This window comes from Pseudopodoces humilis, chromosome 1 (assembly GCF_049639895.1).
Source record: "Pseudopodoces humilis isolate 2021_Gansu_Grassland_sample_001 chromosome 1, ASM4963989v1, whole genome shotgun sequence".
In the NCBI taxonomy this organism is placed as follows: Eukaryota; Metazoa; Chordata; class Aves; order Passeriformes; family Paridae; genus Pseudopodoces; species Pseudopodoces humilis.
The window spans coordinates 56715122-56729612 of NC_142200.1; the positions used below are offsets into that span (position 1 = coordinate 56715122).

Here is a 14491-nt window from a genome sequence, read left to right on the forward strand (position 1 = left end):
AGATGAAACTGACAAAACACTCCAGAAAACAAGATTCTTAGACTAGAAACAAATGAAATAACCACAGACTGAAAGAAACCAAACCCATTCATTAAATTACTGTGCAACTTTGAAAGTTGTTGGATGAATTATATTCTAGGACTCTCCTATAACAAAGTCATTGTATGATTCAAAAAATCAATGTCACAGGATGTTTTTAAAATATATTCAGTATCCAGGGTAGAAATCTTTAGGATCAAAGGGAAAAAAATCTAGGTTTTCATCCCCACTGGAAAGTGAATGTTCTCTTTCTAAAGGAAAAAAAATAAGAAAAGAAAAACATAGTATATATCAAAGGAAAAGTGAAATTCATTTTTTAAACGGCTCCTATTGTAATCATATATGCCCACCACAGACACTTTCAGTGAACAAGAAGGGGAGTTATAAAAGCCACACAGCTCAGTGAGTTGCTGAGGAAGGCATATCAGCACCAAAAACAAGTCCCAAAAAAAACTGTGGGAAAAGTAAGTCTTCTGTCCTGTCATTTTAGAATTCATAGGAGTATAAATTTCAGTGACACCAGATCTTTCCTTCTTCTGCTACTCCTAGGAGGTGTGTTTGTGGCTAGAAACTGTCCTTTCAGGGAACACTGAGCTGTTGACCTCAGCAATTTCCCCATATTTACAGAAAGAGAAGATGTGTTTTTAAGAACTTTGGCTGCGGAGTATATTGGGGATTGTCTTTGGAGACATTCTAATACTTTTGCTTCTTCATCCTTTTAACTGCAAAGGGCAGCAGCTCTCTCTGAGGAAGTGTTTCAGAAAAAGCATAGCTCTGTGTTAAACAGTGAATTCCCTACATAAATTACCCACAAACATGAGTTTTACATTTTATTATACAAGGTAACATTCAGATATTTAAAGCCTATAAATAACACATTGGAAGTAAGCAATAATCATTCTCTCTTTTCCAGAATTATGAAATTCAGCTTCCCCTGAGATTATGGGAAGAAAACTTTTAGACAATTTTTGCTTAATCTAGGCTCTACAGCCAGGATTTTTGCCTTACAGTTTATTTACTTCCTGTTGGTTACAACTTCATGAGAATGACATTCACTTTTGTTCAAATTGATAATTTTTCTCCAATTTCATGGTGCCAGAGAAAGTTCAAACAACACTTAATTCCTCATGCTGACCTGGTGTAGACATAAACTGTTAGAAACAAGACAGAAGTCAGCTGGGACTTCTATTATTTTGATGAGAAAAGTCCTACTGTATGCTTTATTATGGAAGCCAAACATAATTCATACCAACTCTAGCCCCAAATATTTCCACTGAAATTAATGAAAAAGATTGCTTCTCATAAACAACACTAAATTATGTTTTACTGCATGCCTGTGTGAAAAAAATCAACATGAAAATAAATTCTAAACCAGGGGATATTGTTTTTCAATGTTTTTCTACTTTTTCTTTTTAAAACATTCTTCTGATGTATCCTCAGCCCTCTTTAAGCAGCAGTCATGCCACATGATCTGTGTTCACAAAATGACCTGAAAGGGGTTTGTCATGAACATCACAAACAAGAGTCTGTGGGGAAGTGGAGATTTGGAGCCTAGAATTTGAGTAGAATTACATTCATGTCTGCAAAACTCTTTTGCATCTAACTTTTCCTTATCCCAGAAACTCCAGATTCTGCTATCCTTAAATAGTGATTATATTAAGTATAGATTAGTAAATTTTTAATTCTATTATAATAACTTTATATTTTAGGTTTAAAAATTATAGTGTACATGGAACTTAACTGATTTACACTTTTTCCTCCTCTGTTCAATATCTGCTGGTCGGAAGCAGTAATTTTCTTTTCACTGGATTTACTTATAATTTTAATATTGATTCTAAAAGAAGCAGATTTAGGCCCACAATCTGAGCTGAATTTAGCAATTGATTGAGTCCTACACTAGCTGACTGGCTCAGCCTAATACAGAGAATAAATACTGATCTTCTGCATCACACTAATGAAAAAGACATTGTGATTCATTGAATCACAATTTAGAAAGGTAGTGTTCCTAAGTCCTTATGTCTATTTTATACAATACCCAATATTGCTATGTAAGTGGCTGAAGAGACAAGGAAAAGAACAGCAAAGTGGGTACTGATTAGAGATTGTCTAGTTCTACCATTGATGTGGTAATATTTAGAAGGAATGAGGCTTCAGGAGAGTTTTGACTTGCAGCAGAAGCAGGTCAGAACATGATGGCCAGTCACAGCTTCCAGGATTGTTAAGTAGGGGTCAGCTGCTTACCCAACAAGTAGACAATAATTAAATTTCATTTGACCAGATCAAGTTTTTGACTGCCAAGCAGCAGGATTTTTCCTAGCTTGATTTAAAAGAGTCATTTAAAGTTCTAGAGGAAAAAAAAAATAAATAGTCAAATATAAATGAAACGTTTCATTTAAAAGTACTTGAAAAGTACTTGATAAACAGTTGATCTATATTTATATTGAAATATCACTGATATACAATATTTTAGAATACAAATAACTGTATTAGTGCTGAAAATAATTGTGTGGAGGTTGCACATAAAATTATAGAGATCCAAACTACCAAATTTGATTTTTAAAATCCTAGGCCAGTATGTAATTTGTTAAAAAAATTATAAAATTATTTAGTAGAATTTCAGTATAGAATTCATAGTTAGTAGCAGTTAATAACCAACTTCCTGAACCACATAATAAAATCAACATTTAGGAACAAAATATTTTTAGGAAGCATTTTCTGCATTTTCTTTTAATATTAATTTTCACATAGACTTGAGAAATGAGCCACAGGAAAAGAAAAGAAAGGAAAGAAACCCCAAAAGAAAACAAGAACAGTATAATACAATCTTTTGTTAACCCACATACTGCAACCAGCAGATTTGATAACATTGTCTCTTGAGCTTCAACTATCAGATAACATCTGGCAAATGATGTATGTAAGTCCTGTTACACAACATCTTCTGGCTTCTCAGTGTCATCTAGGGGACTGATATGTGACTGGAATAACACGTTTCACACTGACTGCTTCTGTCATGCTAGAACTAAATTTTCACAGTGGATGTGTCACAAAAACCAGATTATTTAATTCTGAATTCTCAAAAAATATTTCCCAATTTTCTTTTTATCATCTTATTCATGACTCAAGCAAACTTTCTTAACAGAAATTGCTGGATATTACATAGACTTTTGACATCCAATTATTCAAATAAATATTTTGTGTCTCTAATTTGTAATGACCCCTGGAGCAATATTTTTGAAGTGCTGATCAGAAGTATTTGCTTACTTTTTTTCACAGTTTTACAACGAATTTAACCATTAGTTTTCTCATTGAAGTTAAAACCTCCTCTACAAACCTATTTGAGGAAACTGCAATGTCAGGCATTCATCTCCCTAGTGAATTGCAGACCATGTTGTGACCATGTAAGCAGTGTGCATTTAAAATAATCAGGAAGATTTTTCAGAGAAAGAATTACGTAATTATTAATATAATATAATATAATATAATGTAATATAATATAATGTAATATAATATAATGTAATGTAATGTAATGTAATGCAATGTAATGTAATGTAATGTAATGTAACATAGCGTAATATAATAATTTTCTCCGTCAAAAACCTATCCATAAGTACTACTCCATTTTTATTTTAAAAAAAACCTTTGGCAATGGATGCACAAACAAAAGTTGTAGTGGAAATGTAGTAAAAATGCACTGAAAATTTATTTTATGTTTCAAATTTTAAATCCAAGGAGTGGAATGAGTACTCACTGCAAATGATTGCAGAATTTGTATCACTTCACTTTACAACTTGTAAATCTGACTGACTGAGTTGAACCAAAAAAGCTTGTCTGAATTAATTATGTTCTAAGCAGAAGATGATTGAAGAAAATAATTTCATTTCAGACAATTTCAGGGTAGTTTTTTTAGGGACAAGAATATCTAGAGGAAGAGTAGCACAAGAAGGCAGCAAAATCATTAATCATGGTTTTTTAACTCCAACAAAACTCAACTTACTGTAACAGAAAAAAAAAATAGGGGAAACAGGGAGAAAGTTGAACCTATTTAAGGCTATATTTGTTTGATACTGATCAAATGGACAAATGCTGAATTGATATAGATCTACTACATAATTTGTGTAAAGGTAGAAAACTAGTTTCAATTTATTAAAAGAGTTGAAGAAACAGAAGTTTTGCTTTCCAAAACTAATAGATATTTAATTTTTACTTAGTTCTGTAGATAGAAAGGTAGAGGACAGTTTTTAAACATACTTACTTTTAAGTAAGAACCCAAGCCTAGAGATTGCCTGGATTTAGGCACATGCTTAGATGTAGGCTTCCTGAAATTCTTTGCTAAATTGAGACTAGATTTAGTGGCTTGTCAGTGCAGCATTTGAGTATGGTAAGCTTAAGCAACTGTTCTTTGGAATTATCCTTGGGCATATCAGAAAGTAATTTCAGAGATTTTTGATGGATTACAGTGTTAAATTATAGTAGCTGTTATTCTTGGCCTGAGGGCTGTTATGAAATGAACAGGTTTTGCAGAGAAAAAAATGACACCTAGCATTTGGATTTGTTACAATGAAAAAAAAACCACATGCAAATTAAAAATATGCAAAAAAATTGTTGATTTGCCCAAACAAAAGATTAGGAATATCTCTATCTAATGTGAATTAGTAGTATAAGAATAAAACCCCTTGTTTAATCTACACAGCATTCACAAATATTAAACAACACCCACAATGAGCAGGTGACTCTTGCATGAACCCAATTATATTGAAAATTGAATCCTTTTTAAATAGGATTTGAAAAAAATTAACTTCTCACTACCTCAATTTGTCATGATCATTTTTAGGACAACACACCTTATTGTATAGATCAGTCAATGTTTTGAGAGGAAGTTTGTTTGCATCTCCTCAGTGTAAGTGTAAGATAAAAGTATATATGGTAAAAAGGAAGTTGTCAGAAGCTTGAGATAGGCTACAACAGTACACAGAGAGAGGAGAAAGTGAAAAAAAAAGGAAAAAACAAATAGGACTAAGTCAGGGTGTTCAAAATCTCGATTCACAGTCTTGATTTTCCAGGAGTTTTGTGTCTAGCAATAGATATATTGGCCAGATTTAGACATAGAGACAACACCTACTTCTCACAGAAATCACTGTATAATCTGTTTCTCACATGCAAAAGGCTTTACATGATGGTACTTCCCTACCCCATGACAGCAGTATAATATTAAAAACTGCTGGCTCTTTGATATCTTAGCACATAATAGGAAAAAAAAGATGGATCAAAGGCATAGATGCTCTAATGGGCAAGCTAACTTCATTTACAAAATATTTGAAACAAAATTTTTGTCAAAGTTGAATGAAACATGATCTTATTTTCAGATCTGACCAACAAAAAACTCAAGTGTGACATCTGAAATGAAAGTACTACATAGTCTGCATTACTCAACAAGACACTAAACAAATCAAGATAGGTCTCAGCCATCAATATGACAAAATATATATTAAGATGACAACAAACATCTACTAGAACTGCAAATATGCAAATAATATTCAATAACATTCACTTCAGTACTGGTAAGCAAAAGAGATTCTCTGGATTGTCCTCTTTACAAAATGAGTACTGTTCCTAGAAAATGAACCAAAGCTGGACAATAAATGAGTGTACATAACAAATGGTGACAGAGGTTTTACTTCTTATCTGACACATTTCATCATTTACTAAACATTGCATACTGCAAAAATATTCAGTTCTAGAAACAGAAACATGACTCAGTTCTGCAAGGACTTAAGTTTGCAAAGCTACTAATTATTGGGCAAGAACCCTGTTGATTAGTTACAGGGAGCTGAGTGACTTCTAACAACAGTTTGTGCATATTTCTTTAAGGAGAATTAGCTAGAAGCACTATACAAAGAGTAAAAAATCTATTAAGGAAAGGTAAATATCTCAATAAAGATCATTATTTGTTGCTGTTAAATTGAGAAATACTTCACTAAATAAATTAGACAATAACAAAAACAATCTCCAAGCACAGTTACTTGAACTTATGCAAAAAGATGACTGAAAAGAAATTATATAAACATAGGTTTACCTAACATATACTAACAGCTAAAGAGTCAAACCTGTCACAACTGAATGGCTAAACTAAAAACTAATTTTTCTGCCTAACAGATGGGGCACAGTCAGACTAATTAGACAAAAGCACTGGGTCCATTGCTAATATTTATTTCCTATACCAGTAACACCTTATAAACCTGTAGATACAATGCATGAAGATAAAATTGAGCAGCTTAAGAAAAGTATTATTGAAGAAAAATAATTGCTTCAATGTCTGCAGAATCTCTCCAGATATCCACATTTCCAAAGTCCTTAAGAGAAACTACTATAGACAACAACAGTGCTGTCAGGATGAGACCACAACTCAGCCACCTAGGAGTGCATCCCGATATGAGCTATTAGAAAATCTGCCAGATGGGAAAATCAGATGACCCAGAAAACCTTTGAAGAGTAATCAAAAAGTCCTTATTCATTACATATGAGACAATTTTTCCCCTGAAGAAGTAAGTGCTATAATGTTTGAACGGGAACCACCAAGTAACACAACAACAGGTTTTGGAGGTGCTGTTCTGAATGTGGGTAGTGAAAATTCTCATTGTAAATAAGATGTTTTTAAACACTTGTGGAAGACAAGTACCCAGGCTTTCTGTTCAGCACAAATTCCATATTATCCTCCATGATCTGCCATTTCCAAGTGCTTCACAAATGTTACAGAGTAATTAAGAATTAATAGCGAAAACAAATGTCCAGGGCCCACTGGTTAGTTCCTCATTTTATAAGTGTATAAAGCAAAGGGTAATCACTTGATATCAGACCTGACGTTAAGCTAACTCAGCATAGTATTTACATAAAGTCAAAAGTCTATCCTTAGGGAAAAGAGGATAAGAAAAGACCATATTTAAGGAAAATCCTCTGCTGCCTCTAAGATTTAGATTTAATTGTTTTGTAACAAGTAATAATATAAACTATTTATAGATGACAATGGTATTGTAAAAATGCAGCTTAATCTAAAAATGTTGGTTTTCTAGGAGTAATTTTTAATGTATATCTAAGCTTCCTAAAGACCCCTCACAGGTACTCCGAAAACACAGACTTTTTGTCAGAGAAATGAGACTACTCTGAAAAGAATATTTATCATTGAAACATCATAATCACCATTATTGGAGAGGTCACCTACAAATGAAGAAAGGTGCTTCCTGTGGAGGTGGAACAGAATTATATGCAACTGTACGGCTGCAGAATATCCTAGTAAACCTTCTCTAGAAGTCCATGTGTAGTTTATTATGGAATGAATGCAGGGAAGGGATTTTTGTAGAGAACAGGGGTAGTACTGATGGCAGAGGAAGCAGGAAGTGTTGCTAGTTAAGTTTTCATTTTTCTTACTCCAGTACTAAAACTACTTAAAACTGTGTCTTATATTTCTCCTGCTCTTGTTTTTACATCCAAGTTCAACAGAGTAGGGACTTAAGTGTTCGACTTTCTTCTGTTGGTAATGTTACCCCCAGCACACAGGGATTTCTCAACTAGGAAGTTCTGTAGTTGCCTTTTGGGTATTGTCAAAAGAAACATATAACTACGTCATGGCAAGACATAATATGGGGTCTGAGAACCCCACGAGATCTTTTAGATATTAATTTTCTCCACGTCAGGAATTATTTTTCACTTGAAATTTAATATAAACCTGTGATCATGATTTTTAATGTAATGCATCATCCTACTTGAGAGCAATTCCTTCCCTTTTCCCAAGACCAGATGCCCTAATGCCTTGTAAACAGCAATGAAGTGCCTGACTTTTATGAAGTGCACTTGCATGAACACAATAAAAGTTCATAACTCCAGGAAGTTGCTTATAGCAATTTGAAGTGCTGGGGGGTTATATCTCAAGAAATAATTCACAGTTTCTGGGGGTTTTTTTGTTCTCTCTCAAAAGTTTAAATGAATGAGTTTAAATGAGTAATTTCTCATACTTCTAAACCATCTCTGATCCCAAAGGAAAAACATTGTCTCATTAAAAGTTGAATGGCTCTGGCATTGTTTGTTGATTCTCAAAAAACTTAACTGGATTTCAAGTTGCTGAAAAGTGATTGCCACTGCTGACACTAAATTAGAAGTAATCAGACTAGACTCAGAAAAGAAAACAAAAAAGTACAAGTGAGCTAGGTCACATGGATGTTCAGCTTTCCAAGATGCCTGGGAAATATCCCTTAGTTAAATACATTCAAGGCAGAACTTGGACATTAGCTGGCAAATTATTTCATAATATTTTATTAAGTTTCTTAGAAGTGGGATTGAATTTACTAAATTCACATTAAATTTTTCATGAGTTCTAAAATATGCAAATTCCCCAATTTTTGAGGAAGAATTTGGGTTGTTTTTTATTTTTTTCCCTCAAGATAGTTAACATAATTATTTATTACTCTGACATTCACTCTAATGGGAATGTAAAAGTACTGTTACTCAGGTTAGAAAGTGTTTCATATTCCACTTTTTGGGACACAAGAGTATGAATCTTTTTCTCTTTTCCATTATCAAGCAGTTGAATAGAAAACATTACTGACTGACGTTTATATTAATGAGGCTAAATAAAAACACAGATGGCTTCTACTGAGTGAAGGAACTGAAAGTAATGATGTGCTATCTTAAGCCACTGTCCTGCAAAATCAGGGACCAGGATAAACAGAAATCTGATTATTCTAGCTGAGCAAGAAAGCTCAGATAAACACAGCCTCTCTCTGCCTGAATCCTTGTCTGCTAAAAACAAATGATTCTTTTTAAAGAAGAGTTGTCCATAATTTGAAGTAGTGCTTGAATTTTTCTACACAAAACAGTGATTCAACACCATTTTGGAAGATGGTCTTGAGACAAAACTTTTTAGGAAAAATGAGTGTAATAGATTGAGTCAAAGGACCCAGAGCTATGAAATGAAATTTCAATGGCCCAAAGAATGACAAAATAAGAGCAAGGATGAATTATTCTTTGACTTGTGTCATGGGTTTTTCCCTGGACAATCAAAATTGTATTTCAAAATTAACCAGAGGAACCTGAAAATATTGTAGCCTGATATGTATTTCTCTCATACATCCAATTTCCTTATAAAGAAACAACCCAACAAAAGTGTTTGTATACATTTATGAAGGTTCAATAGGTTCAGATAGTTCCATTTTGAAATGAACACAGTTAATCAGAATTTAAAAAAAAAATAAAATCAAAACAGTATATAAAAAGTAAAGAAGTTTTATTTGTTTATAAACTCATGTATGCAAAATGATTGAAAATTTACATCAAAATGCATCTGGTTATTACTGATATTAGCTGTAATAATGCAAAAGGTGAATACCTTTTCACTTAGCTCAGAGTTTTGACATTGAAAATAGTCTATTATACCATACGTATAACTTCATTCATCCACGTGTTGCTTAACAAAAAAATTTGGAAATGGCAAAAATGAAAGCCTAAATTATTCTCTTAATAATGAACTTCTTTTGCAAAACCTTCAGCAGTTTTACCAGTTTCTGGGTGTGTAGCTCTGATTTTGTGGTTAAAGCTTTTTCTTCTTCAAGATCTCACCTTTTAGAGTACTGAACAAACCTCTGAACAAAGGTTTATTTAAAAGCAAAAGAATGTATGGCAAAAGAGTTGCATTTGTTTCTGAAACTGCTGTCCCTACTGGACTTTTGGCCTTGCAAATGGATTTCCAGCCATTTCAATACTAAGGACTCAAAGAAATTATTGAACAGAAAAGTTGTAGTAATTGCAAATCATTAGTCTATCCTTTAGGATTTTTCTATATAATTTCTTTCTTTAGGACTTAGTCCAAACTAGATTTAAAATGCCTTAGGTGTGGGACTCTTTCCACTTGCACAGACTAATAGATCTTCATTGCAGCATTTTTCATTATATCCTAATTGATCTTTTTTTCCAACTTCATCCAGTTAGCTGTTTTTATACACCCTGAAGACATAGTAAATGATTTCTTTCTCTGTTTCTCCAGGTACCATCCAAATAACAATAAATGATTGCAGCTTCAATTTATCCAAATTTCCTTTTTATTTTTTAAATCTTGGCACACACCCACACATTTAACATCACATCTCTTTATCCTCCATTAAGATCTCATATGCAAAAGAGACACATGAGAGACACATCAGGAGTAGGTGGGGACCTTCAAAGATTGCTGATACTCGAGAAATAGCTGTGTTGACCTTGTCTCTGGATGAAGAAAGCCTCATCTGCACATTGTGGTTAGGAAGAGTGTCCTGTTTTCCACAAGTGAGATGAGTGGCAACAAAAACCCTGAGCATTCAGCAGCTTGAGACAGCAATAGTTTCCAAATAAGTTTTTGCTTTGGATCATTTTCTTCAACTTCTTTAAAGAGAGGTTAGCTGAAAATTTTATTCTGATCTCTCCATTGTCCATAATTTAATTTTTTATGTTGTCACTGCCTATGCTGGTTCTAGGTGGTTTACATGATAATTTCTGTATTGGAGTCTTTTCTATGCTACTCTGTTATACCCTGGAGTGGAGTCCTCTCTGTGTTACTCTCTCATACTCTCTTTACTGTCTTGGAGGACGTCATTCTGTTTTATGGGTTGGCAGGAACCCCTCCCAGTGCACACAAATGGACAATAGATCTCAAAATGTCACGCCTTATCCATGTTTGCATAATAAAAGACTGTCCAAGTAATAATGTGGAACGTGAAGTGCTTCGTCTTATTAGTGATCAAGGAGGCAGAAGTGTTGTTTGGCACTTGTCAGATTAATCATATTCTCATTTTGACCAATATTCCAAGAAACTCTCTACAACTCGCAGAGCTTTCTATTGAAATATATGGAGGGGAAAAAAAGAAAAAAACAAGGGAGAAAAAGTATATAGCTATTTCATCTGAAGTCTATAATAATTTATGCTGCTCTACCAACTTATGAACATTGATCTTCATGTAGAAATTCTCCTTACATCAGTAGAAAAGGAATGAGGATAAAACATGATCCATGAAATTGTCTTTCACTTGAGAATTTTTTAGACAGACTAAATTGCAGATTGTGCTATGAATTTCTGTTCAACCATAATGCACAGCCCTTTGGAAAAAAGAAAGGTAAAGAAATCTAAAGCAAAGAAGCCATGGTGCAGGGTGAGGAAATTGCAAAAGCCCACAAACCCATGGCAAATGAGAGATAAACTCACTTTTCAGAGGGAATATGCAAGTTTATAACAATATTTTGTCCATTGTCTTTGAATTTACAACATATATATATACCTGTCTGTCAGATAATTTGCTACAGAAATTCCCTTTTCTTCTGCTGTTTGAACTTCCTGTGTATGTTTAGACACGGCAAAACAGTATCCTTGACTTGAAAGAAAATTTAACTATACTGGTTTATTTTATAAGCATTTTCCTTGAATTAATGAAAGAAAACCAGAAAGAAGAACAACACAGAGCATGTAGACCTGCCAGCTTCTAAGATGCTACTGGAATAATTAAGGAAGAATTTTGGGTCTGCTAATTTTAGGCAGTATCCTTGAGAATATTGTTCAACCTAATACAACAATTTAGCTGAAAAAATAGTGACATAATTGACAAAATTACATAATAATTACAGTGCTTTAGAGTGAGCTATATTAAAGCATGACTCATCACTCAGTACATAAGAAGTCACAGAACTACGTCACATCCAGCAGTGCAGTTGCAGTGCAGTATAGTGGAGCTGCAGCCAAAGAGGAAACTTAAAATCAACAATCTTTTGTTAATAAGTGGTGGAGCAGAGGAATTAATGGAAAGCATGACTATGAATTTGGTTTTACTTACATGAATTAAACAGCGGCAAGGAATACTTGTACAATTGCAATTAAGATTTACAGCCTTTTTAGAAAAATATTTAATATATGTTATTATTTGAAAATCATGCATCCTCTGGTAGTACTTCTAATAGTTTTCTTTATTGAGGAAGGAGAACTATTCCACTCCTCAGCTGGGGAAATGACTGGTGAAGTGGAAAAGCAATGATGGAATTTTCTGAGATAATTACATTTTTTTATTAGAATACTTTATCAATGATCTTTTTGAAAGAAAAGCTGTACAGCATAACAGTCAAGCATAAAACACTAAACTTCACATGAAACATTTTGAATTACTTTCTGTAATAGAATTCACTTGAAAATAATAATTTTTAAAAAGTACAGAATCTGAAAATCTTTCCCTTGAATAAGCCTTAGTTGTTATGCAAAAGATATATATGACTTCTATCAATTTTCTATCTGTTAACACCTTCCTTGACAATAAACTAAGCCCCAACTAAAGATATTATTCAACAGCAAGATTATACATCATTAGAAAAGTTACAATGATAAGCTTCCGCTATTAAAAATGAGATGGTTTGTACTTACCTGGTGTGAAATTATACCGAGCAGAAAACCCAATAGATTCCAGTTCAGCGTCAGCAAAAAATTTAATCCACAGGAATCTGCCACTGGATTTTATCATAGGTGGATTTTGCTGTCCACAGAAACGTCCAAGGATTGGGGAAAAGCCAAAAGGTCCATCTCGTACTTCAATGTGGTCAAATTTACACTCCCAAGAAGGCTCTATGGAATATTTTTCATCAAAGTGTAGTTCAATGCATTGTCTAGGAGCAGCTAGAGACAAAAAGGAAATTATCTTACTATTTTCTAACCCAAGACTCTCCAAAACTAAAGCAAAACTAAAGAAAATAAAATATATCTATTTTTTATGAATCTTAAAATTTTGTTTAAAATCTTGTTTGAAAATTAGTACATCTGTATTTTTTATAGATTTGACACTGTCAGTTTGTCTATTGTTCTTCTTTAAAAAAAGTATTCTTGACAGCAGTGTTTAGTAAAGCTAAGAGAGATATCTATGATGAAAAGAAAAATATAGCCAGGAACAATTTCTTAAAACATAAAATGTTTCTAAGAAACCTACGTACTTAGAAAAATATTTTTTCTCTTATACTTGAGGGGAGGGGTATTAATCAGAATGGGTTTTTTATATTTAAAAAGTGCTAATACTGACAAAGATGATGGTAAAAAAGCTGATCTGTATATCATATAGGAATATAATCTGTCCTTACTTACAGTGCTACAGTAAGGACAGATTATATTCCTATATGTATTGCAGTCAATGACAAAATGGAGTGTAATTGCTTATACTCTGAATTATTTCTCATTGGAAGCATAAGAACAAATGAAGTAAATTCTCACTTAAGAAAGAACTAGATAAGGATGATAATTGAAGAGCAAATGATATACTGAAAATCTTGAAGGATCTTCATAGTGGCCACTTAATTAAATTTTTTTAAAAAATTCCATCTTTAATGATAGGTATTAAGTTTACAGAGTCAGAACAATCTCTAAAACAGGTATTTCCTGGCATCTCGCATATAAAGGAAAAAAAGTAACTGGTAGAAATATAGAATTTTCTTTAAAGGAGGAAAAATACCATGGTTTGATGGATACATTTTATCAGAGGCAATCTCCTAGAGGCTCACTGTTTTCTATGCTTAATCCTGGCCATAGCAAAAACTCAGTGCCTTCCATGTCTAGAGCATGGTGCATCGGAGCCTTTTGCTGACAAAGCTTTCTGCTACAAGGATTTGTTGTGTCATTGCCCGCTGTGCCTCTCATGGGATCATGTCCTACACTTTACACATATCAAAAGAGGTTTGTTTTACCATGAGCTTTGCCAGAGTTATCATTCTTTTCACGTGAAAATAAGCAAGATCAAGTTCCATGCCGAGTTTTTAGCATGGAAACTGCTTAACATGGAAACTGCTGCCACTCCAGGACTCAGTATCTCTGCATTTCTTTCCTCAAGAGTAATAAGAAAACTGTCAGTGTGACCAGAACAAATATCTTGTTTGGGTTCTGAAACATTTTCAAATTAAGCTTTTGGTATGAACTCACTGCTCACATAAGAAGAGAAACTATTTCAAATCAACTGAGTAAGAAGATTTTAGGTAAATTTTGAAATCTTTACGTAAGAGCACATATTCAGATTCCTTTTACAACTATTTCATGTCAATAAATACAGCCTCATTTTTTAAGAAGCACTTAAGAACTAAGTTAATAAAACACCTTATTTGAAAAAAATGATAATTTAACAGCTCTATTTACAACATTAATATAATTGGTTGATTGATATTTACTTAAGCATTTAATTTAACATAAGAAAGAAACCTTTTCTGCTGTTCTCAGTTTGAAGAAATTCACATTCAGGCATTATTTATACCAGTTTACAGGAAATTTGCAATCTTTTTGCCCATACAAATTCAATTGAAAAAGCAAAGACCTACATGGTTTACATATAATTGCACCAAATTCACAGTCTACGGAAAAGAAACAACTTTGAAAGCACAAAAAAGTTTACAAAAGTGAAGTCAGATAATAAAGCTTGTAAAG

The 14491-nt window shown here is 33.2% G+C and overlaps 1 protein-coding gene across 1 annotated transcript in view; it reads right to left on the reverse strand.

Moving 5' to 3' along the window:
* NETO1 (neuropilin and tolloid like 1) overlaps positions 1-14491 on the reverse strand; it is a 62316-nt gene that overhangs the window by 36133 nt on the left and 11692 nt on the right. Inside the window, exon 4 of the mRNA XM_005517301.2 lies at positions 12461-12709. Coding sequence (XP_005517358.1) covers positions 12461-12709 — 249 coding nt within the window. The remainder of the gene's footprint in view (positions 1-12460; positions 12710-14491) is intronic.